The 22,456-nt window shown below is 37.1% G+C and overlaps 1 protein-coding gene across 3 annotated transcripts in view; it reads right to left on the bottom strand.

The window, feature by feature from the left end:
• The window catches only part of ntrk2a (neurotrophic tyrosine kinase, receptor, type 2a), a 107,527-nt gene that overhangs the window by 77,197 nt on the left and 7,874 nt on the right, over positions 1-22,456 (bottom strand). Inside the window, exons 3-14 of one of the 3 annotated variants that reach the window (XM_030143451.1) lie at positions 22,385-22,456; positions 22,015-22,083; positions 21,061-21,209; positions 5,442-5,575; positions 4,410-4,542; positions 3,409-3,480; positions 2,981-3,205; positions 2,518-2,544; positions 2,363-2,368; positions 2,114-2,125; positions 1,840-1,877; positions 1,560-1,659 (exon numbers count right to left, since the gene is read on the bottom strand). In XM_030143451.1, the coding sequence (XP_029999311.1) occupies positions 1,560-1,659; positions 1,840-1,877; positions 2,114-2,125; positions 2,363-2,368; positions 2,518-2,544; positions 2,981-3,205; positions 3,409-3,480; positions 4,410-4,542; positions 5,442-5,575; positions 21,061-21,209; positions 22,015-22,083; positions 22,385-22,456 (1,037 nt within the window). The remainder of the gene's footprint in view (positions 1-1,559; positions 1,660-1,839; positions 1,878-2,113; positions 2,126-2,362; positions 2,369-2,517; positions 2,545-2,980; positions 3,206-3,408; positions 3,481-4,409; positions 4,543-5,441; positions 5,576-21,060; positions 21,210-22,014; positions 22,084-22,384) is intronic. The other 2 variants (XM_030143450.1, XM_030143452.1) reach the window with 2 other exon arrangements.

Raw genomic sequence — 22,456 nt, 5'->3', positions numbered from 1 at the left:
AGGAAGCAGACAGTGGAAAGGGAGAAGGAAAAAGACTCAAGGGGGGCAATCAGAAGGACAAACCCGTAATGTGACCTAACATCCTACGCACGAATGGAAATGCAAACACATGCAAAAATGCTTAGACATGGGTACACACAAATGCAGATATATAGGGGATGCTAAGAGAGATTGCAGAAATCATTTCCTTAAAAAGAACATACATATAGATATGCCTCCCCTCAAGTAAGATGAAACCACATATACACCCATAAATACAAACACACACATTGTGTATCCTCGCAGCTCCATCTGTCTTGCACGCCACCTCTCTGGGGGGCCATATATCACTCACTGCCAAAATACTGCACTTCAGTGGTTGACAGAGAATCTCACACAAACGCAAATGCATAGGGGCATGCTTTTATTAAGTCTGTTACTGTATTTGCATTTACTTTTTGGTTCGGTTATTAGAATATCAAATGTACGATTTCACCAGATGCAAATGTTCAAGAAGTGCCGAAAGTTATTTATTCCTAAAACAACTGTATCTTAGTTGAAATGAAAGGCACAAAATTAATTCTTCAGAGTGATGATTTTTTTTTTTTTTGGGTTGCTTATCATGAATGCATTATGCTTCCTCATATAAGCTAAAGTGCAGCACAATGAATAGAAATAAGGGAACACATTTCCAGCACCCAGCTTTTTTCACTCAGCCAAACACTTTGCAGCAAAAAAACAAAAAAAAAAAAAAAACGAGCCAATAGAAGTAACAAGTGTCTGTTTGCAGCACACTAAATATATGTGTTTGCACAACAGTAAAAAGGATCAACACAGACATGATACATACAACAGAGAAAGAGCACAATAATGTTCAGTGGTTTTGTAACAAGAAATCCAGTGTTAAAATAAGAAAAACAAGACAAATCAGTTCTAGTGGTTCAACATGAGAGCAAGAAAAAGAATTAGTTGCACTTGTAACTATTGCGGAAGTGACACATTTTCACTGCTCTTGGAAGGCTGTGCCGCAAAAATATCATAAATGGTGGGTGTTTGTGTGAGAGGGCTTCCACAATGGCTACAAATGCAGTTTCACATCAGGATTATAAGGGGTCAGTTTAGTCATCATGCATGTTATTCACCAGCAGAACCTCTATGAAACAGCACCTGTCTTCACCTGAGGATTCACAGATACATGATGGTTTAAGAGCTGCAACCATGAGGCCATCTGCAGTAAGCACAGTCTTTCTGGGTTAGATATTAAATTAACTGATGGATGGGAATGTGTCAATTATAGTGAACTTTTCTTATACTCAGACTTTAACTCCAAACCTCCAGCACTGAAAGAAGATGGAGGACACCCCAAAAGAAATCAGATTAAAACCTGTGATTTTAGCATTTCGATGGCTGGCCTCGACAGTTGCAAACTTGCATCTTGACTGTATCCATGAATCCATGTGTGTTAAGCTTTGACTTCTTACATCTATTATGGAGCCGTAAACAGAAAATCACCATCATCCTCCTCGCTCCACTGTTCATCTCCCTAATGTAGAAATGTAGAAAATGCTCAGGAATCTTACCTTTGATGCCAAACTTGGAGTTTCCACCAAACTTTAGAATAACCAACATTAGAAGAAAACCGGTAAAGGCCACAGCGGCGATGCCCACTACCACATAGACCTGGAAAAAGAAAGAGCAGCCTCAAAACAACCTACGCTGAAAATACAGAAGCAGATAAAGCCAAATGTCATAAACAACTCAACTCATGAGAGGAGTGGGAGGTTGGCAGTGTTTAAGACAAAGAAACATATCATACTGGATTGAAGAAAAATATCTAGAAGATGTAAAAATGTGACTTACAGCGACTCTGTCCTCCGGTGGGTCCACTGGTGGGCCTTCTGTCGATACAGGTGATAGAAAGGGATGAGTGAGTAAACAAAAAGGCAAAAAAATATGACTTGATAGTGTTTTTCGGGCTATTACTACTTAGATTAAAATACGCTTAACTGATTCACTGAGAAAATATATTTTATGTTGTTTTTTTTTTTTCAGCTTGTACATGAGGTAACTTTAGTTCAAGACTGTTAGTGTGTCCACATTTGTCATTTGGGTTGAGGAAACAGTGTAGTAGTACCTGTGGTTAGCTCTGCAGGAGAAAGCAAGTGAAGGAGGAACAGCAGAAGAAAGAGAGACAACAGAAACAATTACAATCCATCCATTACAATCCAAACATATCAACCATTTCACTGTAAATATACATGCAAAACCACACAAATAACATCATCAATCACAATAAAACATACTAACAAACAAAGAACGTATGTGAAAGAAAAATAGAAAAAAGAAAGGAAGAAAGAAAGAAATAACACCAGTAACATCCCACCCTCTGCTATGTGAAAGAGGAGAAAAAGAAAGAAAAAATACAGGTATGAGAACAGTGCACATAGATAATAAGAAAGATAAGATAAGATAAGATAAGCTAAGATAAGATAAGATAAGATAAGATAAGATAAGATAAGATAAAAGACGATAACTCACCATAATAATAAGGTTCACTGCCAGTCCCTATATAAAAAGACAAAACAGAGATTGCACTGTAAACATGCTTGTCACATATAAACTGCACTGTTGTCATATGTGTTTTTATTTTCACTGGACAACTAGTATTTATTGAAGTTATTACTGCATTTGACCAAAACAGTGCCCACCTTGATCATTTAGGTGTGGTGTTATTAGGTGAGGAGGACAAATGGGCACCTCTTTATAAACACAAGATTGAGAAAAGCAAAAAATGGTCTATAAGAAGAACTTAGCCGTAAATGTTTGCATAGGACGCACTTGCACTACACATGGTTTTCTGGCTTAGAGAAACTCTGCTCCGCCGTAAAATGTTTGCATATCATATCCAAGTAAAATCATGAGTTTAAGAACAAATATATTATGTGCAGTGTTAATAATGTGAAAGTAAAAAGTGGGACGTTTTACAAAAGCTACTACTCACCGTCAGGCTTGTGCATAAAGTGAGCCTCTACATCTTTTCGATCTGTTCCAAATTTGTTTTCAGCCACTAGTGTGTATCGCCCGTTGTTGAGGTGTGTGGGGCTGTCCAGCTGCAGGCAGCCGTGGTACTCCCTCTCTGTAATGTCATGGATTATGGTCATAATGTACTGCCCCTCCATCACTTCTTCATCATCCAGAAACCACTGAAAGCTTGGCTGTGGGTTTCCTGGAAAGAAAATAAGATATCCCATGCTGTATGAGTCCTTTGTTTCACATTTGTTTAAGTATTACGATGACATATTGCCGTCCACTGAGCCTTTTGGTAGAAAGTTTCATGCTAGATCTCACTATGTCACCAAAAAGTAAACTAAATACGGAAAAAAACACAACAACTAACAAAAGGATGTGGGTCTTTGCAGCAGATTTTACCTGACACACTGAAGGGGATGCACCAGTGATGGTCGGGAATGGCATCACTCAGTTTTGTAATTTTGGGAGGGACTGAGTGTAGAGCAGAAGAGATGTAGATGAAAAGACACAAATAGAAAAGACTCAATCTGAGCTAAAGCCAAGTAACAATTTAGAAGTAAAACAAATGAAGCATTTACAACTAGAAACATTCGGAGAGCACAGACCTCCACCAAGGCAGATCAGTGCCCCGGATTTGGATGAAAATTTCAGGAAATGTTGATACTGGCACAAGGAACAACATTTCATATCAACATTTCCTGAAATTTTCATCCAAATCCGTCCATAACTTTTTGAGTTATCTTGCACACAGACAGACAGACAAACAGACAAACCAACGCTGACAAAAACACAACCTCCTTGGTGGAGGTAAAAAGGAGACATGTTGTCTGTAATGTTCCATACTAAGCAACTTCAAAAACACACATTTAAAAATTTGCTAGAATTGTCATGAGATGTACTCAGACGCTCCAAGCAGCTTCTCAGACATACAGTATACTGTTGCTCTGCCTGACTGACCAGTTTATGAAAGTTGTACTCACACGTGTACAAAGTGAGTAGGGGAGTGCAAGGCTGGGATGGGTTGATCAAAAATGTGTAGGCTTTGTACACATGTGACCCTCCCTATAAAAACCCTGAAGTAAAAATGGGGAAAATGTCTGGAACAAAAATGCCACACTTGAGCGCAGCCAGCCATGATCAGGCAGGAATGATGCAGACGGATGTTGCACGTCCATCACTCCACCGTTCAAAATCTTGTGTATGTTTCCCAGAATGTGTGCAATAAGAACAATAACTATAATTGGAAATATAGTCCATGAATTAAAAGTAAAAGATTCATGAATTTCATTGTTGGTTTTTAAAGTTACTTAGTGTATTTTAAAGACTGCAACTACAGTGGCAAGCACATTTACACATTAATCTAAACTGAAATAGAGTTGTTTCTGAGAGGGTAAACATACAAAGTATATCCAGCAGAAGTGAAGACTCCTTCTCTCCGACAATATTTTCAGCTATGCAGCTGATCTTGCTGTTGTGGTCCAGTGATGTGAGGTTTGACAGGCGAAGGACTGAAATCTGGCCTGAAGTCTCAATCTGAGTGAGGAAATACAGCCATAAAGTCACATATTGTTAGAATTCATTCATTTTATTTATGCATTTATGTAATTTTTTAAGAACTACAACACATAATCAATGATAAGTTCGTGTATTGACCAAATTTTGTATCTGTGACATGTAAATGTGTCATGAAACTAGTTGTGAAAGTTACTTCTAGTATTTGATAGGTTCTAGACAAGTTCTCCAGTTAAAAATGTGATAATTGATTAAACTACTGTAAAGACTTCCCTAAAGTAATAAAACATTTACAATTTCATTACTTTCCTAGCAAACGAAGAGGGCAATAACCATGAAAAACCTCTAAAAACATAAATACGTCTTTAATTTAAGCATTAACTGTAATAGATTATAATTATATCTATTTTGCAATTTAAGTATGTAATGCTGTGACGTGTAACTACTTTCGCCAAAACACTGCATAAAAAATAATGCAACTTTAAGAAATAATATACAGTATAAACTCATTAAATATTAAATTGCCAGAATACCATTAAAAAAATAAGTATTTTGGATAAACAGAAAAGGAAATATGAAAGTCAGTCCAAACAAGAAAGAGTTCTTAACATCTTGCCTAATAATAATAATAATTAATATAGAATGCTAAAATAAATAAGCATACATCATCAACATTTAGTGACTTGCAATCTTTTGACAGTTCATTATATACATGTACATGTGTTAAACACAGATGTTCCATGGACACTGAGCTCCCTTTAGTGGACAAAATGCAGGTCCCTATGGTGCCCATTATTAGATTTGGGAGTTGACCTGCTTAAAGGTTAGAGTAGAGGTTGAACTGTGGTTAGAGTTAAGGGCAAGATAAATTACTGGGGGTCAGCATTGTGTGTGTGTGTATGTGTGTTGTGATGTTTCACCTCATAGTTAGTGACCAGTGCCATGTTCCAAATCATCTCAGGTGAAGGCACTCCAGAGGTCGTACAGGACAACTGCACATTCTCCCCCTCCATTACTGTCACTTTGGATGGGCTCAACGTTGCCATGGGAACCTCTACACACAACCAGGGAGTGGGTGTAGGAGAATGGAAGGAGGATGGGGGGGGAGAAAGCAAACTTAGGATTCATGGCCAACTCTTGTCTTTTCAGTTGAAACACAAGGCACGTAACAACCTCAACAATAAGAGTAGAAGAGCAGGCAAACACACACCCACTACCACTAGTGAACAGAAAGACACACAAAGAGAGACCTCGAATTCAGGCTCTCTCTCTCGCTCTCTCTCCAGCTGTAATTTAAGCAAACTCACCCCAATCACACAGTCAGACAAAGAGACAGAGTTCAAACACAGTGATGGTTACACTGATTACTAGTGCATGTCTTCAGCAGCCCAAGTACTAAATTGATTGGACACAGTCTGAAGCTTCTGTCAAAGCAAAGACACCGTGTGTGTGTGTGTGTGTGTGTGTGTATACAGTGATGACCAAGAGGTGACCTGAGCATGACCAATCAGACTCAATCAGAGTCTTGCCACCCTTGTCCCTCGTCCAATAACATCCCTGGTGAACAAGGGGGGTGAAAAAGGAAGAAGCAGAAGAGAAGAGAAATTGGAACAAAAAGAGGAGAGAAGAAGAAACGGGTGTCGACAGCTACTGCAGATAAAACTGGACAGATTTCTTATCGAACCGTCTCCTCTCCCCCTCTTCCTCCTCTTCTGTCCGTCGGCAGAATGCTTATCACCAGGGCAACCCACTTATCACTACAGCAACCCACTCAATCACAGTGAGTCGCACTAAAAACCAGTCATTTCAGTGGTGGCAGGCCAGCTGCCATATCAGAACCACATATCTTAACCAGCTCTCAGTAAATCAGCTTTCGACTGCCACACACAAAATTCACCCTGAACAACGAATCAGAACATTATATTTGATTATTACACCATGCATACAGCTATAACCAGCCTGCACGGGCTTCGGGGGGAGCTATTTGCTTCTGCATATTTACGTTTCCTGAGGCCGCCCCTCCTTGAAAAACACCCAGTGTACTCTGATTGGTCTAACTACGCCTGCAACAACCCAGACGACCCATAACTCCAGCTCCTAAGTCCTCTGCTGGGGAGATTTTAAAAAATTTGTTTCACTGGATATATATGGCCATGAGTGCAGAATGAGTCAACAAATTGTTTTCTTTGATTTTAATATACCATATGTTGCATGTAATACACCTAAAAACCGACAAAATTACTTTCTACTTATAGTTGGGCCTCTTACAGATGCATAGAAAGATCCTGTATTCAAGTGCAAGTACAATAGTGCAAGCTCTAAAATGACCTCCATATATTGTACAATTCTCTTCTTCTTCCATATCTCAACAATTGTATGGCGATATGGAGTAATAATTATAAATCAAATAATAATTCCATATTCTTACTTCAAAAAACGGCAACTCAAATTGTCAAATCAAGTACAGTACTTAGCTCCAACAAATTCCCTATTTATAAATTTAAATGCTCTAAAACTACACGATCTTGTCGACCTTAATACTGTCATCATAATGTATAAAGCCCATGACCATATGCTTCCCTACAGTCTACAGGAGATTTCTGAGCCCAGGCAAAATAATTATAATTAAAGGTGAACTGAAATCTTCAAGAAAATGAAGTGTAGTCAAACATTAAAAGCCAGTGTATCTCTGTTAGAGGAATATATCTGTGGCATAATCTGGATCAAACTTTAAAAATGTCTTCTTCAGTTTGTACATTTAAAAGGATGTATAAATCCAGAATAATAGCAAAATATAGAAGATTATCTGAATAACTGAATACCTAGTTAATATAGAAGAATGCATTTAATAAGATATTATTGTGTATTGCCTTTTTGGCATTAATTAACACAGACTATCATGATTCGGAGATATTATCACATTTATTAATAACTGTACTTGTAGTAAATAATTAAAGTGCATATAAATATTAGAGTTTATATTCGCCCATAAAGACCCAAAGCATCTACTGATCTAAACTGTTTAATACCACTTCATCCATTAATCCTATCAATACATACAAATAATTGGTATAAAATACAGCTTTTCATCTTTTCATAGTCATCAGATATGACCCATTTGGACGTTCAGAGGCTCCGTAGCGAACGTAGAAACACCATCATCTTCTAAAACATTGATTTACCAGTAAAACCCATTGAGTTTGATAAATGACAGTGGATGGAAATGCTCAATTTATGTTCAGTTAATGATAGATTTTACTGAAAAAGTCACTATTTCTGCAGTTTTCTCTGTTTGATATAATAAACCTGAACATCTTCATGGTCAGTAAATTAAATACAGGAAAATATCTGATTTATATTGATAAAATACAAAATACAGAGGATAATATTATAATAAATGGTGATAAATCACTTAAAGGTTAGATATAGAGAAATGTTCAAATGGGAACTGACACATATATAGCACTGGGTCATTATTTGTTAAAAAGATTGATTACGCAACTCTGATTGAGTGTGAGGTGACTAAAAAAATGTATGGTGAATGGTTTGCATGGATGGTTTGTGATGTAAAAATGTAAAAAAAAAAAAAAAGTGTGAACAAGGCAAAGGAAGCAGAATCAAATTAATTATTAGTTTGTAAAAAGGGGATGGGAGTCTATAAGTTATACTTCTTCCCACTCCTTTCCGAGCACCAAAAATTTAGTTTGTCCGTGTCGTATTATTCTTTGTTATCTGATGATTTCATGTGCTCGAAATAAAACTTAACTAACTAAATCTAAAAGAAGACAGTATTTATTCACATCACATCTGCTGGTCTCAGACATGTCAAGTCTCGCTCTGTTGTCTGTGTTGTCATTGTCACGTTTGTCATTTTATCACTATTAGTTATTGTCACATGAATGCAGGTTGAAAGTCAGTCAGAAAGATACTTTATGATGCAAAATAAAAAATAATCTTCACTGAAACTAAAGCAACCAACCTGTTCTGATAAAGCAAGTATATATGTGACTCCAGAGAGCTGAAATATCTCTGACCTTTCAAAGCAGGACGTATCATATAAAAACGCTAAAGCAACGATTTCATGGAGACCTTAACACTTAAGGACCTAGAACTATTTTTTGAGACTTTTTCCTCTACATTTAACCTTTTGTAAGTGATATCACCATTTATTATGATATTATTGTCTGCATTTTAGGTAACAGGTGAGATAGGTTTTATTTTCCACATGCACAGTGAAATGTACTCCGATATTTAACTTACTGATCATGTAGAAGTTCAAAAAAAGTTCATGGTAAATTTGAATGAAGGAATGATTTATTTATTTTCAAAATGGGACAGTTCGTATTAATGAACATTTACACGTAAATGCGAGAGGTTATAGACATACGGCTACTTTCCATCTCGAGTCCCACTGGCAGGTAAAAAAAAAAAAACAACAACTTACAAATAGCATAATACCATAACTGAAGTAAGACATACAAAAAGAAAAACAAGCAACAACACATAGTGCACACAAACAGATAAAAAACAGGGACCAAGGCAAACCACCAAGCAAAAAGTGATTAAGGTTTGCACATGAATTATATTATAAATATCCCACTGTTGCTATTACACACATTTATATTGCGAATATCCCACTGTTGCTATTACACATGATTTTATTGCAAATAGATTTGAAGATTCCTCTATGAAATCAGAGAAAACTGACGAAAAAAATACTTTTTCAGCAAGATATATTATTAACCGACCATAAAAACAAGTATCTGTAACTGGTGTCATTTGTCAAACTACATTAGTTTTATTGTTGAATCAGTGTTGGTGAACGTGACAGTGGTTTAATAGTTAATAAACATTTTAGACATTTTAGATCAGTAGGTGCTTTTGGTCACCAATGTCTGGGTCTTTGAGGGTTAAAAGATATAAGACTACTTACGAATCAGCACCTGACTGTGTACAAATGTGGCTCATGACTTGTGTCTAAACATGAATCAGACTTTAGAAAATTACTTCCATGTTCAGTTATTTATCAAGTGCAGCTTTGACAGTCAAACTATCCCTGGCACTCAGTGGCTGTAATCCTTTAGGTGCTGTTCAGATTCAACAAACTGGATTGAAAAGGAATTAGTGTAATTAGTATGTTACAGCAGCCTGACACACATGACTCATTATGTGGTGAGATTTTACTATTATGTGCTTCGACGTTTGGCTGAGCACCAGCACACCTGCAGCCAGTGGTAAACATATGGAAAATCCTCATGTCTGCAGAGGGAAAGATGAGATCACAGTACCGTCCTGTTCTCTACAATTATGACATATGTACTGTAAGCAAACCAGACACGTGGTTTACTTTACGTACGAGACAAAGTGGATTCGTCAAATCTGTTTTCGCCGCGTTTTAAACCAAAACAGTCAGTAATCCCAAAAGTCCACCCACTTACTGTCTTTATCCTGAGCTTTAACCCATAATGACCCAGTGTGGCATTTGTGTCAGTTCCCAAATAAATTTTTCTCTACATTAACCTTACTTAAATGATTTATCACCATTTATTGTAATATCATCCTCTTTTTTTCAGTGTAAATCATGAATTTTCCTATATTTATTTCACTGATCATGTAGATGTTACTTAAAGCTCAAAGTAAATTCAAAGGTTATTGTATCAAAAACAGAGAAAACTGAAGAAATAGTGAATTTTTCAGTAAAATCTATTAACTGAACATAAACCAAGTGTATCTATCCACTTTCATTGTTCAAATTCCGTGGGTTTTATTTATCTTTATTTTATCTTATTTTATCTTATTTTATTTTATTTAACCTTTGTTTAACCATGAAACAAGATCGCATTGAGATTAAGAACCTCTTTTCCAAAGGAGTCCTGACCAAGAGGCAGCATGAAATGCAACATACAGTTACAACTTAAAAATAATTTACAGGGCAAATCAAACCATGAAAAACAGGTGCAAGTCACTGAGTTAGTCTCTAGCACTTTGAGTTTGGATTTAAAAGCACTCAAGGAGACCAATTCAGCCAGTTTCCAGTCTTTTAGCAACTACTAATACAACTACTAATTTTACTGGTGAATCAATGTTGTAGAAGATGACAATGTTTCCATGGTAACTACAAAGCTTCTGAAAGTCCAAATGGGTCATATCTGATGACCATGAAAAAATGATAAACTACATTTTACACCACTTATTTTTTAAACTGTCAGTTATAGTCAAGTCCACTCTCATTTTACTAGGTCAGCTGGTGATGGCCAGATTATGTTGCCACATCCAAAGTCAAATGCTTTAAAGAGGACAGTTATTTATCGTGGCATCAATCATTGGAATAATTGCCCCCTGAACATACGTAAATTAAATGGTAAATCCTCTTTCATGTATATCACCTCAGAAGGCATTATTTAAATATCTGAGCAAGTACTGTATGGGGGGAGTGTATGTTATTTTCTTTGATGGATGCAAGTCATGAATGTAATTACTAATCTCATGTTTTTCTGATGATGTTTTATGTTTTTAATGATGTCTATAATGGTTATTACTTTTAGATTTCCCTTGTTAATAATGTGAATTGTGACTGTTGTGCATATCATGTATTGTTATGTTCTGTGTTTTGTGTTGTCCTTTTGTGTGGACCCCAGGAAGATTAGCTTATCACCTTGGTGGCAGCTAATGGGGATCCTTTTAAACATTAAACATTAAACATTTACATGGATTAGTGGATCAACAGGGATTAAACCGTTTCAGTAGATGATTTTGGCAGATTTTGGTTGATTCTGGTTCATCCTCATCAGATCGAGTTCACTGAGTTGTCATTGAGATGGATCAGCTTGTGTAAGATCAGAAAAAAACTGGATCTGATTGTCTGCAATTCATCCGAATGCGTTCAGATTTCAGTATATCTTTCTGCAATGATAGGAGGTCAAAAGGGTTTTAAGTGAGATAAAAGTATCTGTGATCAGGTTTTCACACGGGCCTTGAAGAGATTCATTCAATGTCCTGAAGAAACAGGAACAAAACTCACAATCCTCCCTCTGTGCAACAGTGTACTTTGAAGTATATAGAGGCTAAAGTGAGCCTTCAGCAGGAGTTGTGTAGGTTTTGTGTGCCACTCCTTGTCTCTCTATTCACATTTTTCACCTATACATCCCTGAAAAACCCTGTCTCACAGAGGTTATATCCACACACAAGTCATAATGTTTATATATATACAGGGTGGGGAAGCAAATTTACAATATTTTGAGGCAGGGATTGAAAGACAGTGTATGACCAATTAGTTTATTGAAAGTTATGAGAATTTAAATCTTCAAATCAGATTTTACTGCATTTCTAACATTCTTGTTGTCTACCTCAAGTTCAATTGCCATTTTTCTCATGGACTTGGTTGGATCCTTTAGGATTTTGGATTTGAGAGCTTTAATAAAAGCTTTGGTACGTTTTTTGTTGCTTCCTCCACTTCCAGACTTTCTCTTAATAGTTTTGCTCATAGTCATTCTCTTCTTTACATTATAAATAGTCTTTATGGACACTCCAACTACTTTTGAAATCTCCTTTGGTGTGACGAGTGCATTCAGCAAATCACACACTCTTTGACGTTTGCTTTCCTGATTACTCATATGGGCAAAAGTTTCTGAAAAGGTATGAATAATAGTGTTAGGTATGATTATGACATCAATATATGTTTGGTTTCAAAACAATTGACGTAGTGCCTGCTGAGAAAAAAACAACTAAATGTTCATTGTAAATTTTGCTTCCCCACCCTGCATATATATATTAGGCTGGGCAGCGATTAAAATTTTTAATCATGATTAATCGCATGGATTAATCACGATTAATCGCATATACTGGGGGGGGGGGGGGGCTGCCGGCATCAACAGCGTGTATTGCCTTTAAGTGATATTTCAGACTTGAAGTACTCTGGTGATAAAAAATAATTCCACATTGCAGTGCTTCCAAACAACTTTGTCCTTCTCAACCCCACCATCTGAAGACATTTAAAATGAAAATGTCCACATAAAAGACCGGTACTTTTCTCCATGTTAATGTCCACATCAGTTTATTTCCACTTGTGAGGGACTGACAGGAGTTTTAAGCCCCCTAATAAGTACTAATACCAATAAGCCCAATAATATGTGATGTTCAGTTGTTAAAAGCAAGCAAAGGGGGCCCTCTAGTGGTCAGAATAAGTTGCACTAACATATGTTTTGTCCTTTCGGTGTTCCCATAGTCAGTTCAGACAAAAGTAGGAACTAACAGACACGTTTCTTTCACTCTGTTTGTATGGCCCTGAAAGCATTTGTCTGTGAGTACTTTATGTTCAGTTGCTGTAAAAATGAATAGTATAAAATATCTCTGATGTGAACCTTTGTTGCTGGATAAAAAGACGTTGTAAATCATAAGTTAATCTGTAAATGCTAATCGTTAGCGTGTCTATGGATTTTCCCATTCAAGTTAGCATCGAGCTAATCACATCGTAAATAAGTAAAGGTTAGTTCAAAGGCTGGTATATTATACCCAAACACAACCAATGAATTTACATAAACTTAGCATGTGCCTGCATAAAGAATTAGCAACCCATCTCCGACTGCTAGCATAAACGAATTAGCTTAAACATGTTAATAACACATTGTAATAAACACATCCAAAATACCGTTATAAACATGTTTCTAACGGCACGTTTGCATGTGAAATTATTTAGCAAACAACAGAATGATTGATACATACAGGCGTTGAACTGCAGGAGTTAAACAAAATTTGATTCAGCATAACTCGGAAAGTTCGCTCACTTTGCTCCTCTCAGCTACACCGGCACCGCGCTTGGTGCATGTGGAGCGCCAAAATAAAAGCATGAGTTTCAAAATAAGAGTCCGTATGTATATGCGCTAAGACTTGCTTGAAAGGCAGAAGGGCATTAACGGGAGATTAAAATAATTGTCGACGTTATTTAATGAACGCGTTAACGCTGTAATAACGCGTTAACTTGCCCAGCCCTTTTACATCTATCTATCTATCTATCTATCTATCTATCTATCTATCTATCTATCTATCTATCTATATGTACTGAAACCTACATCACTTTTTCTTCGTGATGAGTAGATGTTATTTAATGTATCCTTAGTTATCCTTAGATGTTATTTAATATATCCTTAGTCATAGTCATGATTGTGATTGTAAATTCTTGGAAGAGATTGTATCAAAATATTCACCTTCTTTATTTATAATATCAGGTCCTTGTTTTTCATGGTTTGGCTGAGGTGCGGGGACTTAAAGTCACAACTTTTGGCAGATTTGAGACTTACAGTACTGAACTAAACACTGACAAAAGACTCGAGTTGAAAGTCCTTCTGCTCTGAATCGGCATATTATGCTTTACGTATTGCGAAGTCGCATTTTATTTTTGACATATGATATTATGGAGATTTCTAATGCATTCACAGAGCAGCCTTCAGATAAAAAAAAAAAAAAAAAAAAAAAACAGAAACGAAAAGAAGTTAAGAAAGCAGTAATTCAGGCGTCTCAGCCAAAATATAAGGAATATGAACATAAATTATTAAGACTTTCTTTTGAACATTTTACAATCATTGTTGTCATCCTAAAGCCATTCTGTGATTGTCATCTGTAAAATGTGCAGCCTATACACAGAATAAAAACATTTTTAACACTTCATCATACATAAGGGACGTTGGAGACTTGCAGCCTTTTTTTAAAGTCAGTATGCACAAACTCAATTCGCATTTGTATATAGCTTATTTGTAATAGCTAGTTTGTTTCTAAGTTTTTTTTTGTTTCTAAGACAGCCTACATATGCTGGTTTTTAGTGCTAATACTAAGTTTTATTTCTATTTTACACAACAAATAATTTTTGTGTTTTAGAAATGGTAAATTTTCTTTGTTATAGACGTATAATTTCATAAAAGCAGTAAAAATGCAGAGTTAAAGTAGCAAAAATAATCATAGACAGGCTAGCCACCTGGCCAAGTAAAACACAAAAGGGGTTAAAGGGTTAAATATATAAACTCTTTTGTTGTTGTTGTTGTTGTTGTTGTTGTTGTTGTTGTCGTCGTCTTAGGAGTCAAAAATGGCTCTTCAGATTATAAAGGCTGTTGATTCCTGCCGTATCCTAACTGATGGCTGAAATTTTCATGGAGGACAGACTATGTTTGTGTGACTTTACTTGTCACTTACTCAAACTGAACAGTGACTTGACTTATCTGGCTTTTAGCAGGGAGTAGACTGACTTGATTTTTATCACAAAACCTTAGAACTTGCTACATACATAAAGGTTAAGACTCAATGTGTGACATACTCCCACTTCTGAAACAACACTTAGGATAGGGAAAGAAGGCAGCCCGTGGTTTAATGCAGAAAAAGTCTGCAAAGATGTGATAAAAATGACTCACAATGTAGTTATTTATATTTTAACCAAACCACGATCTTTCCTTCTACAGTCAGAAGACACGGAATTATTTACTTACAGCTATAGCAAAGCGTGGATTACTGTATGTTTGTAGCAAAACGAAATGAGAGCACTATTATATTTATTATAAAACATGAATTTGCAATGTAGTTGCATATGAATGTAATTTCTGTGAGACAAGGTTGCCCAGTATAAAAGTATAAAAAGCACAAAAAAGACCTTTGGAAAACACACACAAGAGCCAAACTAAAGCAAAGTGCCATATTAGCTTTTGATGAGCCTCATAATGCATAATTCATTGAGTGTTCTGTGGCAAAAAAAAATAAAAATAAAAAAATCTCTAAGACCAGCAAAGAAGAGGAAGGTTAAAGGACTCCAAACATCCCCTTAATAAAAAATTACTGAATATGACAGAATGCATCATATAAGCATTGCATATGTGTCAGTCATTCCTTGACATACTTGAATCCAGATCGCCTTTATTCGCCAGGAGCATGTCCTCTGAATGGGCTGTGAATTATGAACACAGCTTCAGGGATATGCCACGGCGATGTGGGGCTGAATAGATGCTCACAGCTCAACATTTAAAAGGAAAACATCCACTGCTCTCCGGATTGAAGCCTCCGCACAATACGCCACTGCATACTTCAACGTCATTGTTGGAGGTGTCATTATTGTCAGTTCTTGTTATAGGCCACAATAGGCACCTCCATATTGCTGTTTAGCGAGGTGGAGGAGAGGTTTTACTCTTATTATGTAACACTTGAGCCTTATCACCTCAGAGATGTAGTTTGTGATGAGAAGCAGAAGCCGACAAGAGATAAAGGTGATTCTTTGACAAAATACAGTGTACAACCAAGGCAAAAGAAAATGTGCTGAGAAGCTGCACAAAACAGAATCCTTCACTGTCTTTATATTGTTCTTTTTCTCAAGCGCTGTGAAGACAGTCTATGCATTAATAGATGTATGTAATGATTTTTGCTTCACAGAATGCTGAGGAAGAAGAAGAGAATGAGACGAAAGGCAGGCAGAGTAGGATTTGCTTTGAATTTGTTATAGACTATTGATTTGCTGCCTAAAAATGGGGTCAGGTTGTCAGCTGGACTTCTGACACAATGTAGTCTAACATTCTGATATGCCAGTTCAGGTTTTACTCAGAGGTAAAACATGGACACATTTGGACTTATGTTTTACTCATTTTACATTATCAGATACACAGAAAGAGTTTGGCAAGTGAGCTGGCAGTTGTGCAGATAGATAGATAGATAGATAGATAGATAGATAGATAGATAGATAGATAGATAGATAGATAGATAGATAGATAGATAGATAGATAGATAGATAGATAGATAGACAGACAGACAGACAGACAGACAGACAGACAGACAGACAGACAGACAGACAGACAGACAGACAGACAGACAGATAGATAGATAGATAGATAGATAGATAGATAGATAGATAGATAGATAGATAGATAGATAGATAGATAGATAGATAGATAGAGACTTCTGATACTCAATACCTTTGCTGTGAAATAGGGTACTACTGTGGTCATGTGTTTGGGGTTTTTTTTTGGGGGGGGGGTTAAACACAGCATAAGAAATTACAGCAATAAACGTCTTTGACTACTGAATATTTACAACATGCTAATCAGAGCTCGCCCATCAGTGCCAATTCATGATCTATAAAAGTGTTTGCAATTACTTCCCTCTTCTTCTCTGAAAATAACTTAATGTTATGCTGCTGTTTTTGAGGCTGAATCCTGCTTCTAAATACCAGTGCCAAGGTCTGAAAAGAAACGCAGAAGAGCTAAATGAAGGAGGAAAGGAAATCACATCCATACTTCCAAAAACTACCCAGGCTCTCTAGAAATATTCAACTGGAAGATGAGTGAATATTTCCATTGCACAGTTGTAGGACTGTCATTCTTTCTGTCATTCCTTCCACTATCTGTGTGTTTTCACTTTCATAGTCCCTCTCGCTATGTGAAAAAACATTAACCTCTATGCTGCAACTACACCCTGAAAATGTCAAGTTTTGACAAAGACACACATATTTTTTACGTGTTGTTTTCTTTTGTAGGGATTTAGTCGTTTTAATACTTTGACATTCTTCCAAATATGCACCAAAACAGCTTCTCTACCAAAACTATTTTGCCAAAGCATTATTGCAGCATCCTGCACTAGAATAACAACCTAACAACAATAAGTTTTACCTCTATTCCAGAACAATAGCAGAGGGTGCCAGAAGTGTGGAGATGTCTGACTATACAAGTCTGCCAGCTGCCAGATGCAAAATCCCATCTTAATTGACTGCTGTCAGTCTGAGCCAAGTTCTGCACAGAGTAACTTCTATCCTGCTTTTCAGTTTCTTGTTTTCTAACCAGAAAATACATGGCCTCACAAATGACACTTGTAGTTTTTGATTGGTCTGTTCTGCTAGATATTGCCTGCTGCATCTGAGCTGAATTCAGGTCAAGACAAGAAGAAGGAGGCACTGACAGATGCAAATACGGACACAGTGTATAGTGGCTGAGCAAGTAAGTACGCAGCAATCAAAACTCAGTGACAGAGACAGAAAATGAGATGACAAAGGGCAGACGAGCCTGATAGACAGCCCTCAAACAAGTAGAGAGGCAGTCGGACGGAGAGGGATAGAGATGAAGACAGAGTACTCCAGCGCTGTGATGTGGCCAACAGAGGTCTGCTAATCCATCTGCTGTCATTTCCACAGCACGTGGAAACACCACCTTTGCTCTGGACAGCTGGTTTCATTTATTAGCACTCATCAAATACTTTTGGCCACAAAGTGCTGTGTTTGAAGAGAACCTTAAAAGTCTTGGTCATTACATTAACAAGCAAAACATTAGAGTAAACATACAACTAAGCTGGGAGTTAATAAAAAAAAAAATCTAACAAAAGTTAAAGTATAAGTTTTATAAGATTTTTTTTTTTTTATCGTTGCAATCATCCTATTAGCAAATAGCTGAGTGGGAATAAAACTTGCAGCTGTATGATCCACTCTTTTTCCTGGGTAACACTGCTAACCTTTCTTTTTTTAAATGGATGGGACTGCATTAAAATCAGACACAAAGCTGCATGTGTCAGCAGTGGGAACGGTCTCTGTTTGCCAGGCCTTTTGGGTGTTCAAGCAGTAAACAGTCCACAGAGGGAAACACAGACAGAGACATATGCGGGTGGCCTAAGAGATCAGTGTCAGCCTGAGGGCATCATAGGGTACTTCCTCTGCTTTGTGCTCTCCTCATATGACACTAAAAAAAATGGTCAGGCAGACAGACAGAAGATGCAAGAAGACAGACGAATGTAGTAATGATGTAATAAATTATCGAAAGTGAGTAGACTGCAGGGGGTAATAGAACAACGAGAGAGCAAAAAGAGTAGTCATTTGGCCCAACTGAGAGGACTTTTGGTGTATCACTGTTAACCCTGGGGCATTATTTGGCACCCCTGCCCCACAATGACCGCCTCCTCATATGTCACTCTGCCAGGGGGTCCCCTGCCCACCTCTCCAGGGGCCCTGCTGTAACTGTGCTAATACCAAAAATAACCTCTGCTAATGGAGGGGAGGCAGAGGGGACAGATCAATAGGAGTTATCAATGACATTGCTAGCTTCCTGCAAGCTAACTTATTGTTTGCATCCTGACTGCCCTGAGCTATTTCTGACCAGACCACCTGACCTGTTAACGACACAAGATTCAACCATGTTTTCATACTCACATGAAACAAACATTACTTTACAGCTGATTTACCACTTCACATGCTTTTTTCTTCTTATAATTATTAATATTGCTGTTATTATGTTAGACTTATTAGAAGAATTTAATGGACTAGATTATCCCTTCATGTTTCCACAAAATTACTCAGAGTCATCCCCTCAAAAGCTGGAAAACCTGTGTTTAGATGTTGCCTCAAAATTATTACCAAATGTGCATTTCCATCCCATTTGCACTTTTAAAACCTTCTATTCCAGGCTGAATTAGGACAACAATTATTAAAAGATACAGAGCAGGTCAGGCTAAGATGACCAGAGACAGGTCAAGCTGTAATCTGACCCTGTATATGAACAGGAGAGAGTCCAAAAATAGACAAAGTCATGAAAAATTCATGCAGTAGATATAAAGAAGGAAAGAATAAAGTGTCAATTAACTGCTGACATTTATACATTCAAGCTTGATAAGCACTCCCATAAGCAAGTACATTCTGTAAAAAGGTTTGTGGTCTGTGATAGTCTGGAGTGACAGTAAGCTTGTTGGTCTTTGTATATTGTGCAGCTCATGAATCCCAAGATAGATTTTGAGGTTTCATAATAGTATAAAATAAATGTATGCAGTTTAGATTCAACTCAAATAACGACAACAGTTCCTCATTATTTGTCACAATGTAGATAAGTCTGTGCCGTGCATTTTTCATTTCTCACAATAACATTATTATTGCTGTTGCAGTTTGTTGTCACAGTGAGAGACAAGAGTGTTTCAGTCCAGCTTTTCACTAGTCAAGCAGAAAATGATGATTCAGAGGAAAAGGAAAAGAAATCTGCTGTGTGACAGCAGGTCAGCAGTGCTATAAGACAGAGTGCAGATGGTCTCTATAACACGTTTTAGTGTGATGCATGCAGGTAATGTTCTCTACTCAGCATCTTTGTATGTCATCCGTGTGTTGGAGCTTCAGCCTCCCATCTCAGGATGATATGTGCTTTATGTGTTTCTGTCCATAAAGTGCTGCACAGTGACCTTTCCACAGCTATGAGCAACTGACTCGGATGACGGTAACAAGGCTATAAGGTGAAATAATCTTTCACACCAGAGTGCACACACACCTCTCTTTCTATGTCACACTTTGATTCCCCACTGTCTAGCAGCTTATCTATGCATCATATGAATAAAATCCCTGCAGGATGGAGATGATGTCAGCCTGGCCTCTCTGTGATACCAAGCACAAACCAAGTGACATTTTGAAGTCCACTATAAACCAAGTGCATCACCATGTTTATTGGTCATTTGGTCAGCATTTTGGAATAGTGTCTGTAGAAATATACAAGATAATAACGCTGCATAAATGAGAACAGTGTGTAGCAGCCCTATGAATGTATTTTACACAATACTAAACTGACTGAAACAGATGTAATTAAAGCATGTTTTCCTATTTCTGTCATTTATAACAGAAATTTGCAACATAACCTTCACTGTCTTCAGTTGCTTTTTCTCCACATCTCCCTAAAGAACCACCCCCCAAAAAACACTTACAGCTGCAATGACAACTTATATCAATATTACATCCCATTCTTAACCCACAAAGACCCAAACAGCCATGATGACCAAAACCATCTACTGATCTAAAATGTTTAATACCTGTTGATTCACTGATTCTATCAATGCATGTAAATAATTGGTGTAAAATGCAGTTTGCCATCTTTTCATGGTCATCAGATAAGATCCATTTGGACATTCAGAGGCTCCGTACTGAATGTGGAAACACTGTCATCTTCTACAACATTGATTCACCAGTAAAACCCATGGAGTTGGATCAGTGACAGTGGATGGACACACTTGGTTTATGTTCAGTTAATGGTAGATTTTGCTGAAAAAGCCACTTTTTTTCAGTCTTTTCTGTTTCTCATATAATAACCCTCACCTTTAATCTGAGCTTGAACATCTACATCATCAGTGACTTAAATATAGCAAATCCCTGATGTTCACCGAAAAAACACAAAATACAGATGATTAGGTCATAATAAATTGTGTAAATCACTTAAGAAAAGTTAAATATAGAGAAAAAAATATTTTGGAACAGCCGCAAAAGTAACACTGGGTGTTTATAGGTTAAATTCAGGTACAGTGTTAAAACATTCAACCACAAAAACAGACGTGTGAGAAGCATAAACACACAAAAAAGAATACACACAACCAAAACAAAGATTCTGGAAAAAGCTTCCAGAAACCCATACAGATTACTGTGCTTATGCCACAGCACAGAAATGTCTTTTCCAGCTTCCTACCTCCCCATGTGAATGTGTTTGCATGTTTGTGTGTGTGTGTGTGTGTGTGTGTGTTTGCGTGTGTGTGTGGTTGTGTGTGTGTGTGTGTGTGTGTGTGTGTCCTCACCACATTTACGTAGTGTTAGTTTGGACAGGAGCCGACGTCCTCCTCCATCCTCATAGCAGCGCAGCTCCTGAGTGTCTGCTTCCTCTCCTAACCACAGCTTGATCCACATGTTCTCACAGGAACAGTGTAGAGGGTTACCTGACAGGATGCTACACACACACAAACACACACAAAGTGAGAGAATGAAGCTTTAGGGAAACAGGGCTGTGTTAGGTTTACCTATCACTTATGAAGATACAGCTTAAACACCAGAGCTTAGATTAACCCTCAAAGACCTAAACAGCCACTGGTGAACAAAAGCATCAATTGATCTAACATATTTAATAACTCTTGAACCACAAATCCCATTAAACATTAAAATAATTCAGGTAAAATGCAGTTTCTCAGCTTTTCAGCAGCATCAGTTCTGCCCCACTTGGACATTCAGAGGCTGTAAGGTGGTAAAAGAAACAGCATCATTTTCTGCAACAAACTATAATAAAATCCAATGTAGTTTGAGAAATAACAGTGGTTATAGGTGATTATTTTTATGTTTAATGTTTCAATTATTATATTTTGCTAAAAAAAAAAAAAAAAAGAGTCATTTTTGCTACAGAACAGAAAACTGTTCAGTATCTGAAGTTACACTGAGCTTTTATAAAAACCTTCATGGACAGTAAATAACTATAGGAACATACATGCAAAATACAGAGGATGATATTATAATAAATGGTCTTAAATTATTTAATCAAGCTTACATTTCCTTAAATGTATAAAGGATGACAAAATTTTGGGGTCAAAAGTCTTGTCAACAAATTTGTTCCTTCAAGACTGATGACATTACAGGTGCTATATGCTTATCTACATAGTGTGATAGTAACTGGAACATACACCAGAGGCAAAGCCAGGAACAAACAGACAGACAGACAGACAGAGAGATGGACTGACTGATACAGAGAGCTGCACCGAACTCACAGATAAGAGATATTGAGGTTTCTGAATATCCTCCAGGACAGTGATGACAGGTTGTTATCTTTCAGATTCCTGAAAATTAAATTGCACATCAGGGAATGAGATTAAAATTGTAGTACCACAACAAAATATCAGGCTGACTCTACACGGACTGATACTACACTGACAATTAACCTTAAGAAGCTTTTTTATTAGTAAAAGTAAAACACATGAACAAGCTCTAAAGATTCAGGCATCAGTGATAAATGTGATCTGAATTCTTTTAATTAACACCAAGGTCTCAGTTTATTCTTGTAATGTTGCTCATAGAAAAGATCACTGGTGACATTTACCAAAAAATACATGATAAATGGGATAAGGAACGTGCACTTACAGGTACTGTAATTTGACGTTGTTCTGAAAGGCCAGCTTCGATACATATGTTAGCTGGCTGTTGGTCACCGTT

This window comes from Sphaeramia orbicularis, chromosome 9 (assembly GCF_902148855.1).
Source record: "Sphaeramia orbicularis chromosome 9, fSphaOr1.1, whole genome shotgun sequence".
NCBI lineage: Eukaryota > Metazoa > Chordata > Actinopteri > Kurtiformes > Apogonidae > Sphaeramia > Sphaeramia orbicularis.
This window is presented reverse-complemented; position numbering and strand designations above follow the sequence as displayed.